Below are 16026 nucleotides of genomic sequence, written 5' to 3'. Positions count from 1 at the left end.
TTCCCCATTCTCAGATGATTTGAGCACTCCAAGAGGCCCACCAAGATGATATGTGGGAGAGAGTGGGAAAAGACAGGGTAGGATAACTGGCATGGACCAACCTACAGCAACAAGAGCACCCCTGGTGCATCCCTAACTGGGGCCCAAGAGTGCTTTCATGAAAGACATTCAACCATAGATTTGAGTGAAACGTATTTTGTTCATTTATTCAATAAGTATTTCTTAGCTTCTAATGCCAGAGATACAATACATTTGGAGGCAAGAGGTGGCGATAGCTGATGGCAAAGGGGGAGTGGTTCAGACTTCATTATGTCACTTGGTCCACAGAGGCGCGTACCCTGAAGCACGGCTGTGGCTAAGTTTCCTAAGTGAATGTGCTTAAATGGCAGCTGTCTCACCTTTCACTTAATCCCCATTTCTTACTCTTTTAATGTGTGTCCTCAGTTCATGTGGTCACGCTCTCTCGGTAAACTCAAGGGCTTATTATTGGGTGTTTCCATGCAGAGCCCAGAACCACCCGTCCGGAAGTAAATAGACCTGTTAGTTGCATCTTAACCATCGAAACTAAGCCTGTGACAGACCAGCCTGGAGCCCGCTTGTCCTTCCGATGGCCCCTTATAACCCTTTCTTCCCAACAATCTTTCCTTTTACCATCCTGGCCCCGTACACAAATATAACCCACAACTCATATCCTGTGGCAGACTACAGCTCACATTAGCCATTGAATGCAAATGAGTCTCAATCAAAGAAGAAAGGAAACTAAAGTTTTCAGTGTGGCCTTAGAAGGCTCCATGACTCTCTTAGTTACTTGCTGCCCTTGGCATGCTGGTATTTTATGTGGGCAGGGTGAAACTGGCTGTGGTCAGGGTGAGACTTTAAGCTTTTGATTTGTTCCCTTATTTTGAGAGGGTTAAAAAGATGTTACATGTTTTGGTATAATTTTAGTACTAGTATTAATTTTTGTCACATATGTGTAAGCGAGGATGAAACGCGAGTGCTCATTCACTGTTACTACATCCATAGTCTTGCAGAAAACTTGGCTTCAAAGGGCAAGTTTCAACAACTTGCCACTGTTTTTGTTTACTCTCCTACTTAAAATAATAGCTTTATTAAGATATATACTGAAACTATACTAATATACTATCAAATCTGTCTTTCTAAAGTATACAATTCAGTGGTTTTTAGTATATTCACAGTTACACAGCTGTCATCTCTATCTAATATGAGAACATTTTCCTCTCTCCTAAAGGAAGCCCTGTGTCCATTAGGAGTCACTCCCTAGTCTTCTATCCCCTCAGCCCCTGGCAACTGGCATTCTACTTTTACCTCAATTTTTTTCCTCCAAATTTTTATTTAAATTCTAGTTAATATATAGCATAATACCGGTTCCAGGAGTACAATTTTAGTGATTCATCACTTATAGCACCCAGTACTTATCACAAGTGCTGTCAATACCTATCACCCCTCTAGCCTACCTCTTGCTTCCCTCCCTCCATCAACCCTCAATTTGTTCTCTACAGTTAAGAGTCTCTTAACATTTACTTCCCTCTTTTTTTCCCCTTCCCTTATGTTCATCTGTTATGCTTTCTAAATTCCACATATGAGTGAGACCATTTGGTATTTTTCTTTCTCAGACTGACTTATTTTGGTAGCTCCAACCATATCATTGCAAATGGCAAGATTTCATCTTTTTGATGGCTGAATAGGATTCCAGTGTGTGTGTGTCTTCTTTACCCACTCTTCAGTCAACAGACACTTGGGCTCTTCCTGTAGTTTGGCTGTTGTTGATCTACTTTTGATTTGCCACTTCTGGATGTTTCATATAAATGGAATCATGTAGCCTTTTGTATCTGTCTTCTTTCACTTACCCTAGTGTTTCTAAGGTTCATCCATATTGTAGCGTGTATTGATACTTCATTTGTTTTTATTGCCAAGTAGCATTTTGTTGCATGGGAATACCACACTTTCTTTCATCAGTTGATTGACATTTGGGATGTTTCTACCTTTTAGCTATTATGGATAATGCTGTGATGAACATTGGTGGAGAGATTTTTGTGTGGACGTAAGTTTTCAGTTTTCTTGGGTAGATACTTAACATGGAAAGCCAACAGTCTTCTGTCTTGCTTTCACTGATCCTTATTCCAAGACCCATTCCCAACAAACCACCCTCCCTTTTGTTTGTAATATTTATGGTTTTGCTACTAGCTATAGTTTGCTACTCTACTACTAGCATAGTTCCACAGATTTCTCAGTCACTCACTATGGGATTTTTTCCCCACTGTTTGTTATGAAAACTTATAAATGTGTATAAAAGCACAGTAGTATAATTAGCTCCAATGTACCCCATCCCCAGCTGCAACAGTCATCATCTAGTGACCACCCCTGCCAACTGGTTTTTGATTTTCCAACCTTGGATATTGTGTGTTAATTTCTGTATTGAAAAGTGAGGGTTCACTTCATTTGTACTACCCCTTCCACATTTTTTATAGTGAATTTATTTTCAGATCTTGTATTACCTGTGCAAATTTGAATACTTAAATCTCTTGTTCTTATTCCATCATCTTTAGACAATATTGTTCAACTAATCCCTTCCCCAAGTGAGCTACCTTTCTTTCCTTCTGCTTTTACCTATCAACCATTTCCAGTTGTATCTTTTGTGTCATTAGGTTGATAGCATTTAGTCTGTTCTATAATTACAGTTAAATTGTGCTTTGTCTGGTGGTTGGTCCTAAGACTTAAAAATCAAGGGAATTTACACTATCAGGACTTTATTTTTTTTGTTTTGTTTTTATTGACATTCGATTTGCCAACATACAGTATAACACCTAGTGCTCATCCGTCAAGTGCCCTCCTTAGTGCCCATGACCCAGTTACCCCATCCCTCTTCCCGCCTCCCCTTCCGCAACCCTTTGTTCGTTTTCCAGACTTAGGAGTCTCTCATTGTTTATCTGGACTTTAAATGTTGTTCAGTGCAGAGCCATGTAGTGTGCTGGAGCTCCATTTTCCCATCTTAGACTCAGTGTGACAACCGTGTGCCAGTGGGAGAGGAATGTTTTCAGCATTCAGTTAACACCTTTTTATATTAAATTTTATATTAAATTTAATTTTGAATTCATTTAATTTTTAAATATTTTATTTATTTATTTATTTGACAGCTCGAGCAGAGGGAGCAGCAAGAAGAGGGAGAGGGAGAAGCAGCCTCTGTGCTGACCAGGGAGTCTGATGCAGGGATCAATCCCAGTACCCTGGGGTCATGACCTGAGCTGAAGGCAGATGCTTAACCAACTGAGCCTCTCAAAGTGCCCCAATGCCTTTTTTCATTCAACATTAGTTGGTAGGTAGTAGTACTCATGGACCCACTCTGCAAGCTCTCCTATCATGTACATCTTGCATGGCCTTGTAGTCTTTAATCATTTTGTACATTATGTCCTGCTCTGGAAAGGGAACTCCTTGAGAGGGGAATGATTTTTCTTCTTTTACTTCTATACCAATTTTAGTCTCTTAGTAAATTAAATTGGTTTCCCCAAAAGTTGTCAAGTAAATATAGCCAATGCCATTGAAGTGACACTGTGCTGTTAGAGTCTATATATATTTTATTTTATTATGTTATAAATATATAAATATTTTTAAAATAAAGCTATTTAAAAACTCATAAATTAAAATATTCAGCTTCAATGCCTGTAGTATTTCTTCTGCATGATCACTTTTAGCCTTTCCAAGAAGTCTTTCAGTGTACTCTTCTTGATTTCATTCATAGAACAGGTCTGCAAAAAAAAAACCCAAAACATTTCATTAGCTTGCATTGCTAGATCACTGAGTCAGGCCTCCTCTGGCACTTGTCACCTGAACAATTCTTTCCAACCAAGGCCTTCAGTCTAGTTTGCATGAGAATCTGTCTCTGCCAGTAGGCCAGCATGGTTTCCTGGTCTTCTGTACATTCTAATATTCTAATTCTATGCTTCTAGAATTGGTCACTGTACCATCACTAACCGTGTACCGTTAGGGGGTGCCGCAGACTCCGGAAAGGTATGTCACAGCTAGGTACTGTTCAGGGCTATAACATGAGGTGTAGGGCCTTTTGCATGTCTGCCTGGACTGCTGAGAGAGAGATTCATTTCCTTTGCCCTCCTGCCCGTAAACAGCAACACTCCAGCTTGACAGCACCTCAGGTGGAAAGGATTCCAGGTACCTACCCCAGGTCACTGCTTCAGTTTGAACCTCAGCTCTATTAATTACATTGTTTAGGACAAACCACTTCATTTATAAAAGCTTCAATTTCCTCCCTGGGTAAATGGGGACAATTGTGCCTACTTAAATGATAATTAAATGGATTAAAAGAGAGAATGAGTGTAGTGTCACCTCCCTCTTCCTTTTCTTTGCCTTAAGAATCAGGTGACAGGCTCAGCAAGGGGATGAATGTCCCCAATTCTTCCATTTGGCACTAGGTAACATCTACTCTGAGCTCTTCCTCTTTCCTACACCATCAATTCTCCCCTCTCTGCTGGATCATTCCCACTGGTATATTAACATGCTGGACATATGCCCCACCTCAAAAGAGCTTCCCTTACTGCTGCCCTTCAGCTCTTGTTCTGTTTCTCTGCAATCTTATAGCAAAACACCTCAGAAGGGTTTTCTGAACTCACTGCCCCTTTCTTTTCACTCCTCCTTACCAGCATTCTCTGTGGAACCTGTTCCAGTCAGGCTATTATTCCAGATCCAGTGGCCATTCTCATCTTCATCTGACTTGACCTTTTGGTACACTTGACACATTGGATCTCTTTTTATTAAGAGTTTCTTCCCTTCTGTTTGGGGCACCATACACTCTCCAGTTTCCCCCTTCCTTCACCAGCTACTTCTCAGTCTTTTTTGCTGGATCTCTTCCTGACCTCTTTATGTTAGAATGCTTCTGGGCTCAGTCCTTAGATCTCTTTTCTATGTCATGCAGGTCTAAGACTTTTGAATAACATCTTCTGAGGACTCTTTCTTTTATAGAACAAGTTCTGACTTCTCCCCAAAGCTTCAGTCTTTTCCAATAATCTCAGCATCTCCACTTGACTATCCAAGAGGTACCTCAAACTTAGTATTGATAAATTGAACTCCTGATCTTCTGCTCAACCTCCAACACTGCTCTGCGCTCAATTTTCTGGGCACCAGCCCTCTCCCAAAAGGCTCAGGCTGGGAACCAAGAGGCCCCCTTTTACTCATTCCCTCATCCCTCACAATGGGTCTTCTGGCTCTATTTTTATTGTTTTTTTTTTTTAAGATTTTATTTATTTATTTGACATAGAGAACACAAGTAGGTAGAGGAGCAGGCAAAGGGAGAGGGAGAGGCAGGGAGCCTGATGTGGAACTTGATCCCAGGACCCAAGGATCATGACCTGGAGCCGAAGGCAGATGCTTAACCGACCAAGCCACCCAGGTGCCCCTTAGCTCTATTTTTAGTTATATCCCAAATCTAACAACGTCTTTTTTTATTTTTAAGACTTTATCTATTCATGAGAAACAGAGAGAGAGGCAGAGACAGAGACACAGGCGGAGGAAGAAGTAGGCTCCATGCAGAGAGCCTGACATGGGACTCGATCCCGGGTCTTCAGGATCACACCCTGGGCTGAAGGCAGCACTAAACCGCTGAGCCATCTGGGCTGCCCATAACAACCTCTTTTGCTCCCAGTCTGTTGAAACTACTATTATCTCCAACCTGGGTTACTGTGATGGCCTCCCAGTAGAACATCTTGCTTCTGTGCTTAGCTCTTTTCAGTTTACTTACCACACAGCAGCCAGAATGATTATTTTAAATAATATAAATCAGATTGTAGTCTGTTCAGCTCCCAACTCTGTGGGTGCGTCCTGCCATACTTGGGGTAGAAACCAAAGACCATGTGTAATCTGCCAAAATCCCCCTTGCTCAATCTGATCCAGCCACCCAGTCTTTCCTCCTGATCTTTGAACATGTGAACCTCATTTCTACCTCAGGGCCTTTGGACAGCTATTTCCTCTGCCTGGAATGTTATTTCCCCAGCTAGTCATTTAGCCTGCTCCTTCACTTAATTCAAATGTTTGCTCAGATGATGTCACCAACTGTTAAATCATCCTTCTCCCTCATGACCTCTATATTCTTCATTCCTGTATTTTTCTTCAGAGCATTTATCTCTCCTGGACATAATATTACATGTTTGTTTGCTTTTCTAACTCTCCCACTAGAACATTCTGTGAGACCAGGCACTGTATCCTGAGTGCCTAGAATAGCACCTTGCACTCACAGACCCTCAATAAATATTTGCTGAGTGAATGAATGGGTTGATTAACCAAGGGTATTATGACTCTTAAGGAGGAATGTTTAAAAGTCAGGAGCCAAACTGTAGGTATGATTCAGATTACCTTGTTTGCCATGCTGCTGAGGTTCCTGTAGAGTCCTCTGAGATATCTGTTGGAGCAGTTGTGTGTATAGATCTGCCGCAGTACAGTAGCAGCTCTGCAGAAGATTTCCTTATCGCTTGTGTTCTAGAAAGATAAATATTGCAGTTAGCCATGTGCTAGCCCTGTTTTGAACATGGGAGAGAGTTTTTCTTGTGATTGCTTTTTTCCAGGAAGACAAATGGAAAAATGTGAGTTTGCTCAACTGTGGATCAGGTATTAAGAGAATTCTTTCATGTGAATGAAATGACAGTAAATGACCTCTCCTGATTACCTACAAATGCAGCAACCTTCTCATTTCCCTTGGACGGTTTTGCTAAAAGGCTGCCCGAGTAAAGGTGCTCAGCTAAGTAAATGACAGAGCAGGGATTTGAATGTAGAACCATATGTCTCTGCCCATGATGTCTATTTCTCTCTACCAGGCAAGCCTATGTGAGCTTGTAGTCACATTGCTCTGTCTCATTGCAGAGGTATTAAATAAAGTCCAAGTGTCCTAGAAATCCTACATGGTCGTCAAATAAATGATTGTCCATCCTTTGGCCTGGATATTGGTGCTTTGGGCAGCACTCTCCAGTTAGCTCCCCCACCCCCCTCCATGGGAGGTGGCAAGTGTCTGCAAAGCCTGGGGTCTATGTGAGGAGGTAAGACATCTGCCCAAACAGCTGGAGAGGCAAGCCAGGATCAGGGCTAGGCGTGAGATCAGAGGAAGCTTCTGGAAGAGGGTGCAGTTGAGCTGGGCCATGGACACAACTTCTGGAAAAGGCCTTTGGCCTAGGAGGTATAGCATCAGAAACACTGTGAACTACTGGCAGCCCAGATGTATGTCTGGTCACATGGCTATTTCTGGAGATGTCTGGGCCTTAGAAGAGGGAATGTACAGGTGGGAAAACAGCTTTTTTTGGGAACCTGGCAGAGGCATTGTGACTTAGTCTAAATCAGGCCTGGTGTGTCCTGTTGCTTTCCGCTGAAGAACAAAAACAAGGAATGTGGGGAGTGGTCTAGCTTGAGCCTGATTCAGCTCCCATAAAGCTATCTCTAGCCTCTGCAAGGACATACTTTAGTTCCTTGCCCCGCAAAGTGTGGGCCAGGAAGCAGCAGCATGGTCATCACCTGGGAGCTCATTAGAAATGCAGAACCTCCAGCCTGCCCCCTAGCCGCCTGAATCACAATGTACATGAACAAGATCACCTGGGGATTTATATGAGAAGTACGGGGGGGGGGGGGGGGGGGGGGGGGGGGTGCGGGGGTTTAACTGCATTTTTTTTCTGATTATTAAAGAAATATCTGTTTACTGTAAAGGTAATATATAGTCATCAAAAATGAATTCACTCATTATCCCACCAGCCAGAGATAGCTATTGATACTTTGATAAATATCTTCCCATTTTAAAAAAATATTTTTTTTAAAAACGAGGACCAACTGTTGATACCGTTCTGTAGCCTTTTCACACAATAGATAGTTCAAGGGGATCCCTGGGTGGCGCAGCGGTTTGGCGCCTGCCTTTGGCCCAGGGCGCGATCCTGGAGACCCAGGATCGAATCCCACATCGGGCTCCCAGTGCATGGAGCCTGCTTCTCCCTCTGCCTGTGTCTCTGCCTCTCTCTCTCTCTCTGTGACTATCATAAATAAAAAAAAAAAAAAAAAAAAAAAATAGATAGTTCAAGCATTAAGTCATTCAGTAGTATATAAGAACATGGGATGGGATGCCTGGGTGGCTCAGTGGTTGAGCATCTGCCTTTGGCCCAGGGGCGTGATCCTGGAGTCCCGGGATCGAATCCCACATTGGGCTCCCCGTAGGGAGCCTGCTTCTCCCTCTGCCTGTGTCTCTGCCTCTCTCTCCCTGTGTCTCTCATGAAAAAATAAATAAAATCTTAACAAAACAAAACATGGGATTGAGAGCTACATGGGAGCCCAAGGCATATTTGAGCCACAATTGGTTAGTATTCTATCATTGCAGTTTTTTGCTTCTGTAAAATAAAGTGGCAGTGAGTCATCTGTGTAAATCTTTGTGTTCATCTCTTATATCTTTAGGCAAAATTCTAGAAGTGCATTTTATATTTTAGGGTTTTTCCAGGAAGATCTAGACCCAGACTGAAGTAGGATCCTGACCCAGGATCCTAGCCTGCACAAGCTTTCCCTTTACCCTGTGGGCCTTGATGGACCATTGGCGAGGACTTTGGAAGGACATGTACTTAGTGAACTTGCCAAGAGCCCTCCCGGGTTCTGATTGTAGTTGGAAATTAAAGAGCAACACAAGCATCTCTGGACTGTGAGAGTCAAGAAACCTCCCATAAATCTCCATATCTTTGGAGGGTTAGTAGGTGAGCAGAGGTGGGGAAGCTAAGGAGGAAGGCAGACACTAAGCTGTACGTGCACAGGTAGGTGCATACCTGTGCTGCTGGAGAGAGAACAATGTGGTTCAGGAAGACCAAAAAGACAAGAGCCCCTTTGCTTATTTTTTCATCAAAATCTCATGAGACTTTTATAAAACTTTGGCTTGGAGCCTAGAAATTAAACTGCCTCTGTTTTGAGTATATGGCCTTATAATACAGGAAAACACCCTCTAGGCAAATTCTTCAATGTACTTTCCAAAGGCAATTAGGATATAAAGGAATTGAAGAGTTCAAATCAAATGGAAAAACTCTAAAAGAACTGATTCTAAAGGCAGTTTTCATTAAGACTTTAAAGTTTTAGTTCCATTGAAATTGCAGCTACAGGATCCTACTATGAACTACTGAATGACCACTGACATCTGCTTGACCAGCTTTCGCTGCCTGACAATATCTTGCTCAGGAGGCACACTTTGACAGCCTGGTGGACCTTGCAGTTCAGGACTGCTCAGGAAAAGAAACTGCACTGGGGAACTTAGGCCTATGCTAGATAGAAGCCTAACACTCATGGGGATATCAGCAATTGGTGGAACACCATTTAGGGCTGCTTCTCTGGCAAAGATGCTGTTAGATTTCTAACATGGCTCTTGACTAGCTTCATTTAGGGCCATAAAAATCTAGTCCTGTGCGATCCCGGAGTTCCAGGATCAGGTCCCATGTTGGGTTCCTGCATGGAGCCTGCTTCTCCTCCCTCTGGCTCTCTCTGTGTCTTTCATGAATAAATAAATAAAATCTTAAAAAAAAAATCTAGTCCTGTTTGTGTTGTATTCATTATCCCCACCTCAGCCCACATTTAGTCAGCTGATGCTCTACACAAGAAAATCTTTTGCTTCTACTTAAAAAAGAAAAAGATTTGAGAGTTGGTGTAAAATTCTGAGGAATCATGGATTTGACCTCTCTTTGAAAGTAGGAAATACCTTCTACTAATGGTCCACCCAAGAAATCCATCACAGACCAGTCAGCTTGCTTGTTTTCTACTTTGCTGTTTCTCAGACCACCTTAATTTCAGAGATGCTGGATAAACATTGCCTGTGAAGTCCAGGATTTAGATGAGCACTTTCTTTCCAGCAACTACCAAGAACAGGATCCCACCTGACTTGAAGATAATAGGATTCTTGATCCGCCAAAGAAAGAAAACTGATACAGTGGATTTTGGAAAGATGTCTTCCTTTGGGAACACCAAGATACCCACATACCACATTGATGGGCTTTGAAAATAACATCCTTTCCTTATCCTGTAGTATCTTAGTAGATAAGTAAGCAGGGCTGCGTCTTTGAGGAAAAGAAAGAATAGAACAAGGAGATTGGTAATCCTTGGAATAGAAGCATTTTGAGGAAGGCATATGAGACAGGTAGGAATGAAGGAGGACAGTGGGGACTTTGTTTCAGCAGATGTCTACCCATGCAGTGAGGGGCCTGTGTGATAACTGATGAAGAGGATGGCCAAGAGCAGCAGAAAGGTTGTGCAGCTTGGCCTGCACCTCGGCAAGGATGAGGCTGGCCTGGTCTTCTAGAGATGGCTCAGAGTGGAGTCACAGAGAGTTGGATCTTTTCTAGCCACCAGCCCCTCCTTCTTAGAATGATTGCTCCTCTATAACCAGTTTTTGCCTTTAACTAAGAGTTAGATCATTTTACATTAACACTTTCCACTAACTCAGGAATTGAATTCCAACCAACTTTCAAAATCACTTTCATATCTTCAAATGTGGAAACTGAGGCACAAAGAGATATGGAGACTGGCTAAAGGCCACATAGCTAGTTAACAGCAAAAGTGTGCCTAAAGCCACAGGCTGTGTGTCACTTCGAGACACTCGGCACTTTGGAGCCTAATCCCTGGCTTTGATAGAGCCTTCCCAGCAGTGCGGTGCCATCTGAAGAACCCAGGCACAGCCCTGTGGGCTCTTGGCTATCTCATATGTATATAAAATGTTGATAGATGATATTTATATATTATATAGTTCCATGTATGTATAAAATCTCCAAGCCCTTCCAGCCTCCTGATAGAGTCTGAAACAGGATGAGATGCTAAAGGACAAAATTATATAATATATATTATACATTATGCATTAATATAATATATATGGCTGTATTACATTATGTATTATTGTATATTAGACTCCTGGACTAATCTTTAATGAGATGAGATAGCCCAGACAGAGCCTGAAGAAGTTTCCCTCACAAGGTAGGATGAGTCTGTTCTGTGGCCTGGGTGCTGGGCCTACACAGCTCTACTCCTGGCCACCCTATCCTCTTCTAGTCCACGTGGAAAGCAGGTGGTTAGGAGACCACTGGTAAATTGAAGCTTTGGGTTTTTCATTCTCAGTCTTGTGTTTCCATGAAAACAGGAACTGATGTGCACAAACCTATTGACATGGCTGTAGTCATATGTTTGTCAGAGAAAATGTACTATCAGCTGTCAAATCTGTCTCCTCCCACTAAAGATAGAGGGGCGGGGGTGAGATGGCACAGGAGGCGGAAAGGCGAGATGCCCAAGCAGCTAGGGCCAGGGATGAGTGGGGACCCCCTGTGGCGGGGCAGTTCCAGACTGGGCTGGAAGGGGCTTGGCAGGACATTGCAGGCGAGGGTCTTTGGATTGCCACCCCCAGAGCCAGTGGGCTGTTAGGTGACCAGGCTGCGGAAAAGGAGGGGCTCTGGCGATACCTTCTCTGTTGCCGTAGGAAGTCTCTTAGACAAAATGAAAGCTCCCCCAGCCTGTAATCTCCATATCTATTTTCGTGACACTATTTGTTTTTTTCAGAAATGTGCGGGCTGGAAAAACTCTCCTTCAACAAGCATTTATTGAGCACCTCCCGTGTTCCCGGTACTAGGCTGGGATATAGGAGGAAAAGAAGGAGCTATTCCTTGACCGGGGTCTGAATTATGATCACAAAATCCAAGCTCTCCACTACACATCTTCTAAACCATGTGAAACCAGAAACACTAAAACATGCTTGAAAGTAAAGATCAGAATTCTCATTCTTAAAAACCTCTAACACCTTCTAGTTCATCTGGGTCTATTCACTTTCTTTTAAAGAAGAGTTTCTTGTTCAGACACTTGTGGATGGCTTTCCTCTCCCAAGTCACTCATGAGCCAAAGCGGACGCTGGGACAGCTCTTACCTTTGGAGCAGTGAAGACGTCCTTGACAGTCAGCTCCATGCACGAGTCCTGGCCCGGAATGAGAGAGAGCAAGAGACAGTCACTTCCAATTGTACAGAGGGATGCTTGTTGGGCAGCCCTCACTCCCTCTGACCAAGCAAACTTCCCACAATCCCTCAGGACAGAAACGCTGCTGCAGAGCAATCTCTACTCTGCTCCTTGTCCGTCACCAACCACCAACTTCTCTGGAAGCTGTGATGTTCTTCTCAGAGTCTAAGAAATACCCACGGCATCTCCAGAACATCTGGAGAGATGGTGCCAGATAGCTTACTCACGTTTCTCGCTGTGAGGATGTTCAACATTTTGATGATCTCTTTAATAGTAATATTGAAGTTATGTCCGTGGACAAAGGTGCTGGTGAGTGCTAGTAAGCAGACCAGAGTTGGAATCAGTTGGGAGGTGAGACCCATTAATAGATCTCTATTTGCAGTGACAATAGCAGACAAATCAGTTTACTAGGAGAGGCTCACAATGCAATTCTGACAGAGATATCTCTATATATATAGATTTAAAATTGCTGAAACTGAGGGAAAATGAGGGAAATTGGAAATTTTCGTTACACCAAGTTGTCAGTCATTTGGGGCCAATCAGCACCTCTCTTCCAGGAGAAAAAATACCTCACAGAAATAGGTAAAATGTTCCTGTGAAATCATACCAATAGGAAAATGAAACCTTTTTTTAAAATTAACTACAAAGTATCAGCATAGGAAATTACACCATAATTTGCTCTTTAGATTAATCTTATCAGCTTGGGGTTGCTGCTGGCTTTTTGTTTGCACAGAAGGAAGAGGCCACAGGTGTCCGAATTTGTTCTAGTGCAGTCCTCCTGGGGAAAGATAGAGTAATATCAAGAAAGTTTGACTTGAATAGTGTTTCAGCCAGGCTTCTTCCAAGTACAGGTGGCATCTTGGAAACTATCCTCTTATGGAAAAGCTGATCTGAGGTTCTTTCTCTGGGTAGAACCCAGACTCTTTCCTGTCCCAGCACTCAGGGATGCCATTCCTCCCGGTTTGGGATTCTGACAAAAGACAAGTGGCACCAGGTGGGGCTTAGCCTGGGTCACATCAGGTCCATGGGTCCTTAGCAGTACGGGGGCCCTAGGTAAAGCGTGTCTATCTTGAGGTGTCAGAAATGACCACTTTATAAATGGAACTGAAATATATCCTAATTAGGAAAAAGAACCACAGTCTTCCTGGTTTTCAAATCAGTTGTCTTTGTCAATGCCTCACAACCTGCCCTGCTGCCTTAGTCTAATTGCCTCGGCCCTGGTGAGGTCCTAGCACCCTTGCTGCTTGCTCTGGTGGAGTGAGATTCCTGGGCCCCAGGACCACATGGCTCTTTCCTCCTGAGATTTTGCTTCTCTGTCCTGTCCACTCCTTTCCCCTGCTTTCTGACCTTCCTCTCCCTACTGATTTCCTCAGGTCATCTTGTGAAGGACAGAATCCATGTGAGTGTATGAGGAAGGCCCTGCAACCATATTTTGGATCCTTCCTCTGCACTGTGGCACGGGTTTGCCAAACTTCGTACAATGACTTCTGATGCCAACTGTGTGAAGTTGGGTTATACTTCCCAGGTTAAGGGCATGGCTTCCATAAGACTGCCCTCACTTCACACAGCTGCAAAGTTCAAGGATTCCCTGCCCACCCTCACTTTTGGCCAATTGGCTACAAATTTAAAAGTTCACACTACCTCCTCAGGTTCATAATTCTCCGGAGTGACCCACAGAACTTGGAAAAATATGTAAGGTTATAGCTGTGTAACCTGTAATACGAGCCAAAAGAACAGACACAGAGGGTGATGTCTAGGAGGATCCCAAACATGAGGCTTCCTCTGTTTTCTCCCCATCGAGTCAGAATGTGCCACCTCCCCAGAACCTTGATGCATGGCAATGTACAGGGTACCGCCAGCCATGGCAACTCACCTGAACCTTGGGGTCCAGAGTTTTACTGGTGTGTTGTTCTGTAGGTGCAATTGACTGGATCATTGTCCCCTCAGTTGAGACCACTGTGGCCTAATGGTCATGCTAGTCCCCACCCTGAGTTGCCTAATTAGCATAAACTATCAGGACCCAGACACTCTTATGACTTGGGAAGTCCCAAAGATTTAGGGGCTCCTTCCCAGGAACTGCTAGCAAAGGCCAACCTCTTTATTCTAGAGGTTTAGAAGTTACCTCCCAAGAGCTGGGAGAAAGGCCAGATCTCTGGGTAAGTTTGTTTTGTTTTGATAGAGCATGAGATGGAAGGAGGGGGAGAGAGAGAATCTTAAACAGGCTCCATACCCAGTGCAGAGCCCAACATGATCAAGAGTCTGACACATAACCAACCGAGCCACCCAGGTATCCCTAAGTTTGTGTTTTTTAAAAAAATTTGTGAATAGGTATTTCTTTTTATTCCTCAGTTTTATTATTGACATATAGCATTGTATGGGTCTAAGGTGTATAGCATAACAACTTAACATATATACTGTGAAATGATTACCATAAGCTTAGTTAACATCCATCATCTTATTTATAGACAACAGAAAGAAAAAAATATTTTTCCCTTGTGATGTGAAATTTTAGGATTTATTCTAATAATTTTCAAATATGCCACAGAGCATTGTTAATTGTCATCACTGTGTTGTATATTGCATCTCCTGTACTTACTTATAACTGGAAGTTTGTACCTTTTGACCATGGTCATCCAGTTCCCTCTTTTTCTACCCTCTATAGTGACCACAAATCTCATGTTTTTTTCTATGAGTTTGGTTTTTTTGTGTGTGTGTGTTGTTTTTGTTTTTAGATTCCACATTTAAGTGAGATCATACAGTACTATCTTTTCCTAACATTTTACTTAGCATAACACCTTTAGGATCTATTCATGTTGTCACAAATGGCCGGATTTCCTTCTTTTTTATGGCCAAATAATATTCCTGTGTGTGTGTGTGTGTGTGTGTGTGTGTACACACCACAAGTTCTCTTTCCATTAGTCCATCTGTGGATACCTAGGATGTTTCCAGGTCTTTTTTTTTTTTTTTTTCCCAGGTCTTGACCTATTGTAAATAATGCTGCCATGAACATAGGGGTTCACATGTATCTTCGACAGAGTGTCTTCATTTCCTTTGGGTATATTTCCAGAAGTAGAATTACTGGATCATGTAGCATTTGTATTTTTAGTTTTTTGAGGATTTTTCATACTGTTTTCCATAGTGGCTGCACCAGTTTGCTTTTCCATCCATAGTACACAGGGTTCCTTTTTTTATGCGTCTTTACCAACACTTGTTGTTTCTTGCCTTTTTGATAATAATCATTCTAACAGAGGTGAAGTGATATCTCATTGTGGTTTTGATTTGCATTATTAGTGATGCATCTTTTCATGCATCTATTGGCCATTCACATACCTTTTTTGGAAAAATGGCCATTTTTTTTTTTTTTGCTCTTTTTTTTTCATGGGGTTGTTTCTTTGCTCAGGTAAGTGAGGTCCTCACTATAGAGATGGGGAGACAGAGTTCCTTCCAGGATAGGTGGAGACTTCAAATCCAGATGAACTATTATTTGGAGTCAATGGTGCATTTTCCTTTTTTGAGGGAAGGTCTAAGTTTTTGAGGAAAGGTCCGAGTGTTGAAGTTAAAACTGTGAAGTGTGGACATCCTAGAGGGAAGGCCAGGGTACAGAGCTTTGGGATTGAGGGAGAGCTGGAGAGGAGGGAAGGTCAATGCGATTCAAAAGCTATCCATGTATTCAGTGGTTGTGTGTGTGTGTGTGTGTGTGTGTGTGTGTGTTTAAGATTTTATTTATTTATCCATGAGAGACACAGAGAGAGAGGCAGAGACACAGGCAGAGGGAGAATCAGGCTCCATGCAGGGAGCCTGACATGGGACTCGATCCCGAGTCTCAAGATCACGCCCTGGACCGAAGGTGATGCTAAACCGCTGAGCCACCCAGGCTGCCTAACAGTTGTGTTTTTGAGTGCATGCCTTCGCTGAGGGCTATCCCCCAGGTTTAAGGCTATGGTGGCAAAGATGTAAATCAAAAGAGCCAGTAGCTCAGAAGCACAATGAAACTTCTTTGTTTTGTTTCAGTGGTT

At 42.8% G+C, this 16026-nt stretch overlaps 1 protein-coding gene across 1 annotated transcript; it reads right to left on the bottom strand.

Annotated features, from left to right (window-relative positions):
• Positions 1–3575: 3575 nt before the first annotated feature.
• On the bottom strand, positions 3576–12435 carry IL4 (interleukin 4). Its single transcript, NM_001003159.1, has 4 exons — positions 12238–12435; positions 11924–11971; positions 6379–6501; positions 3576–3764 (listed from the first exon to the last, which is right to left on the bottom strand). Exons 1-4 carry the CDS (start codon positions 12370–12372, stop codon positions 3672–3674), a joined length of 399 nt encoding a protein of 132 aa, NP_001003159.1. The 5' UTR covers positions 12373–12435; the 3' UTR covers positions 3576–3671.
• Between the last annotated feature and the right edge of the window lie 3591 nt (positions 12436–16026).

The sequence above is a fragment of the Canis lupus genome, chromosome 11, assembly GCF_011100685.1.
Source record: "Canis lupus familiaris isolate Mischka breed German Shepherd chromosome 11, alternate assembly UU_Cfam_GSD_1.0, whole genome shotgun sequence".
In the NCBI taxonomy this organism is placed as follows: domain Eukaryota; kingdom Metazoa; phylum Chordata; class Mammalia; order Carnivora; family Canidae; genus Canis; species Canis lupus.
Note: the sequence above shows the minus strand (reverse complement) of the source record. Positions and strands in the feature narration are given on the sequence as shown.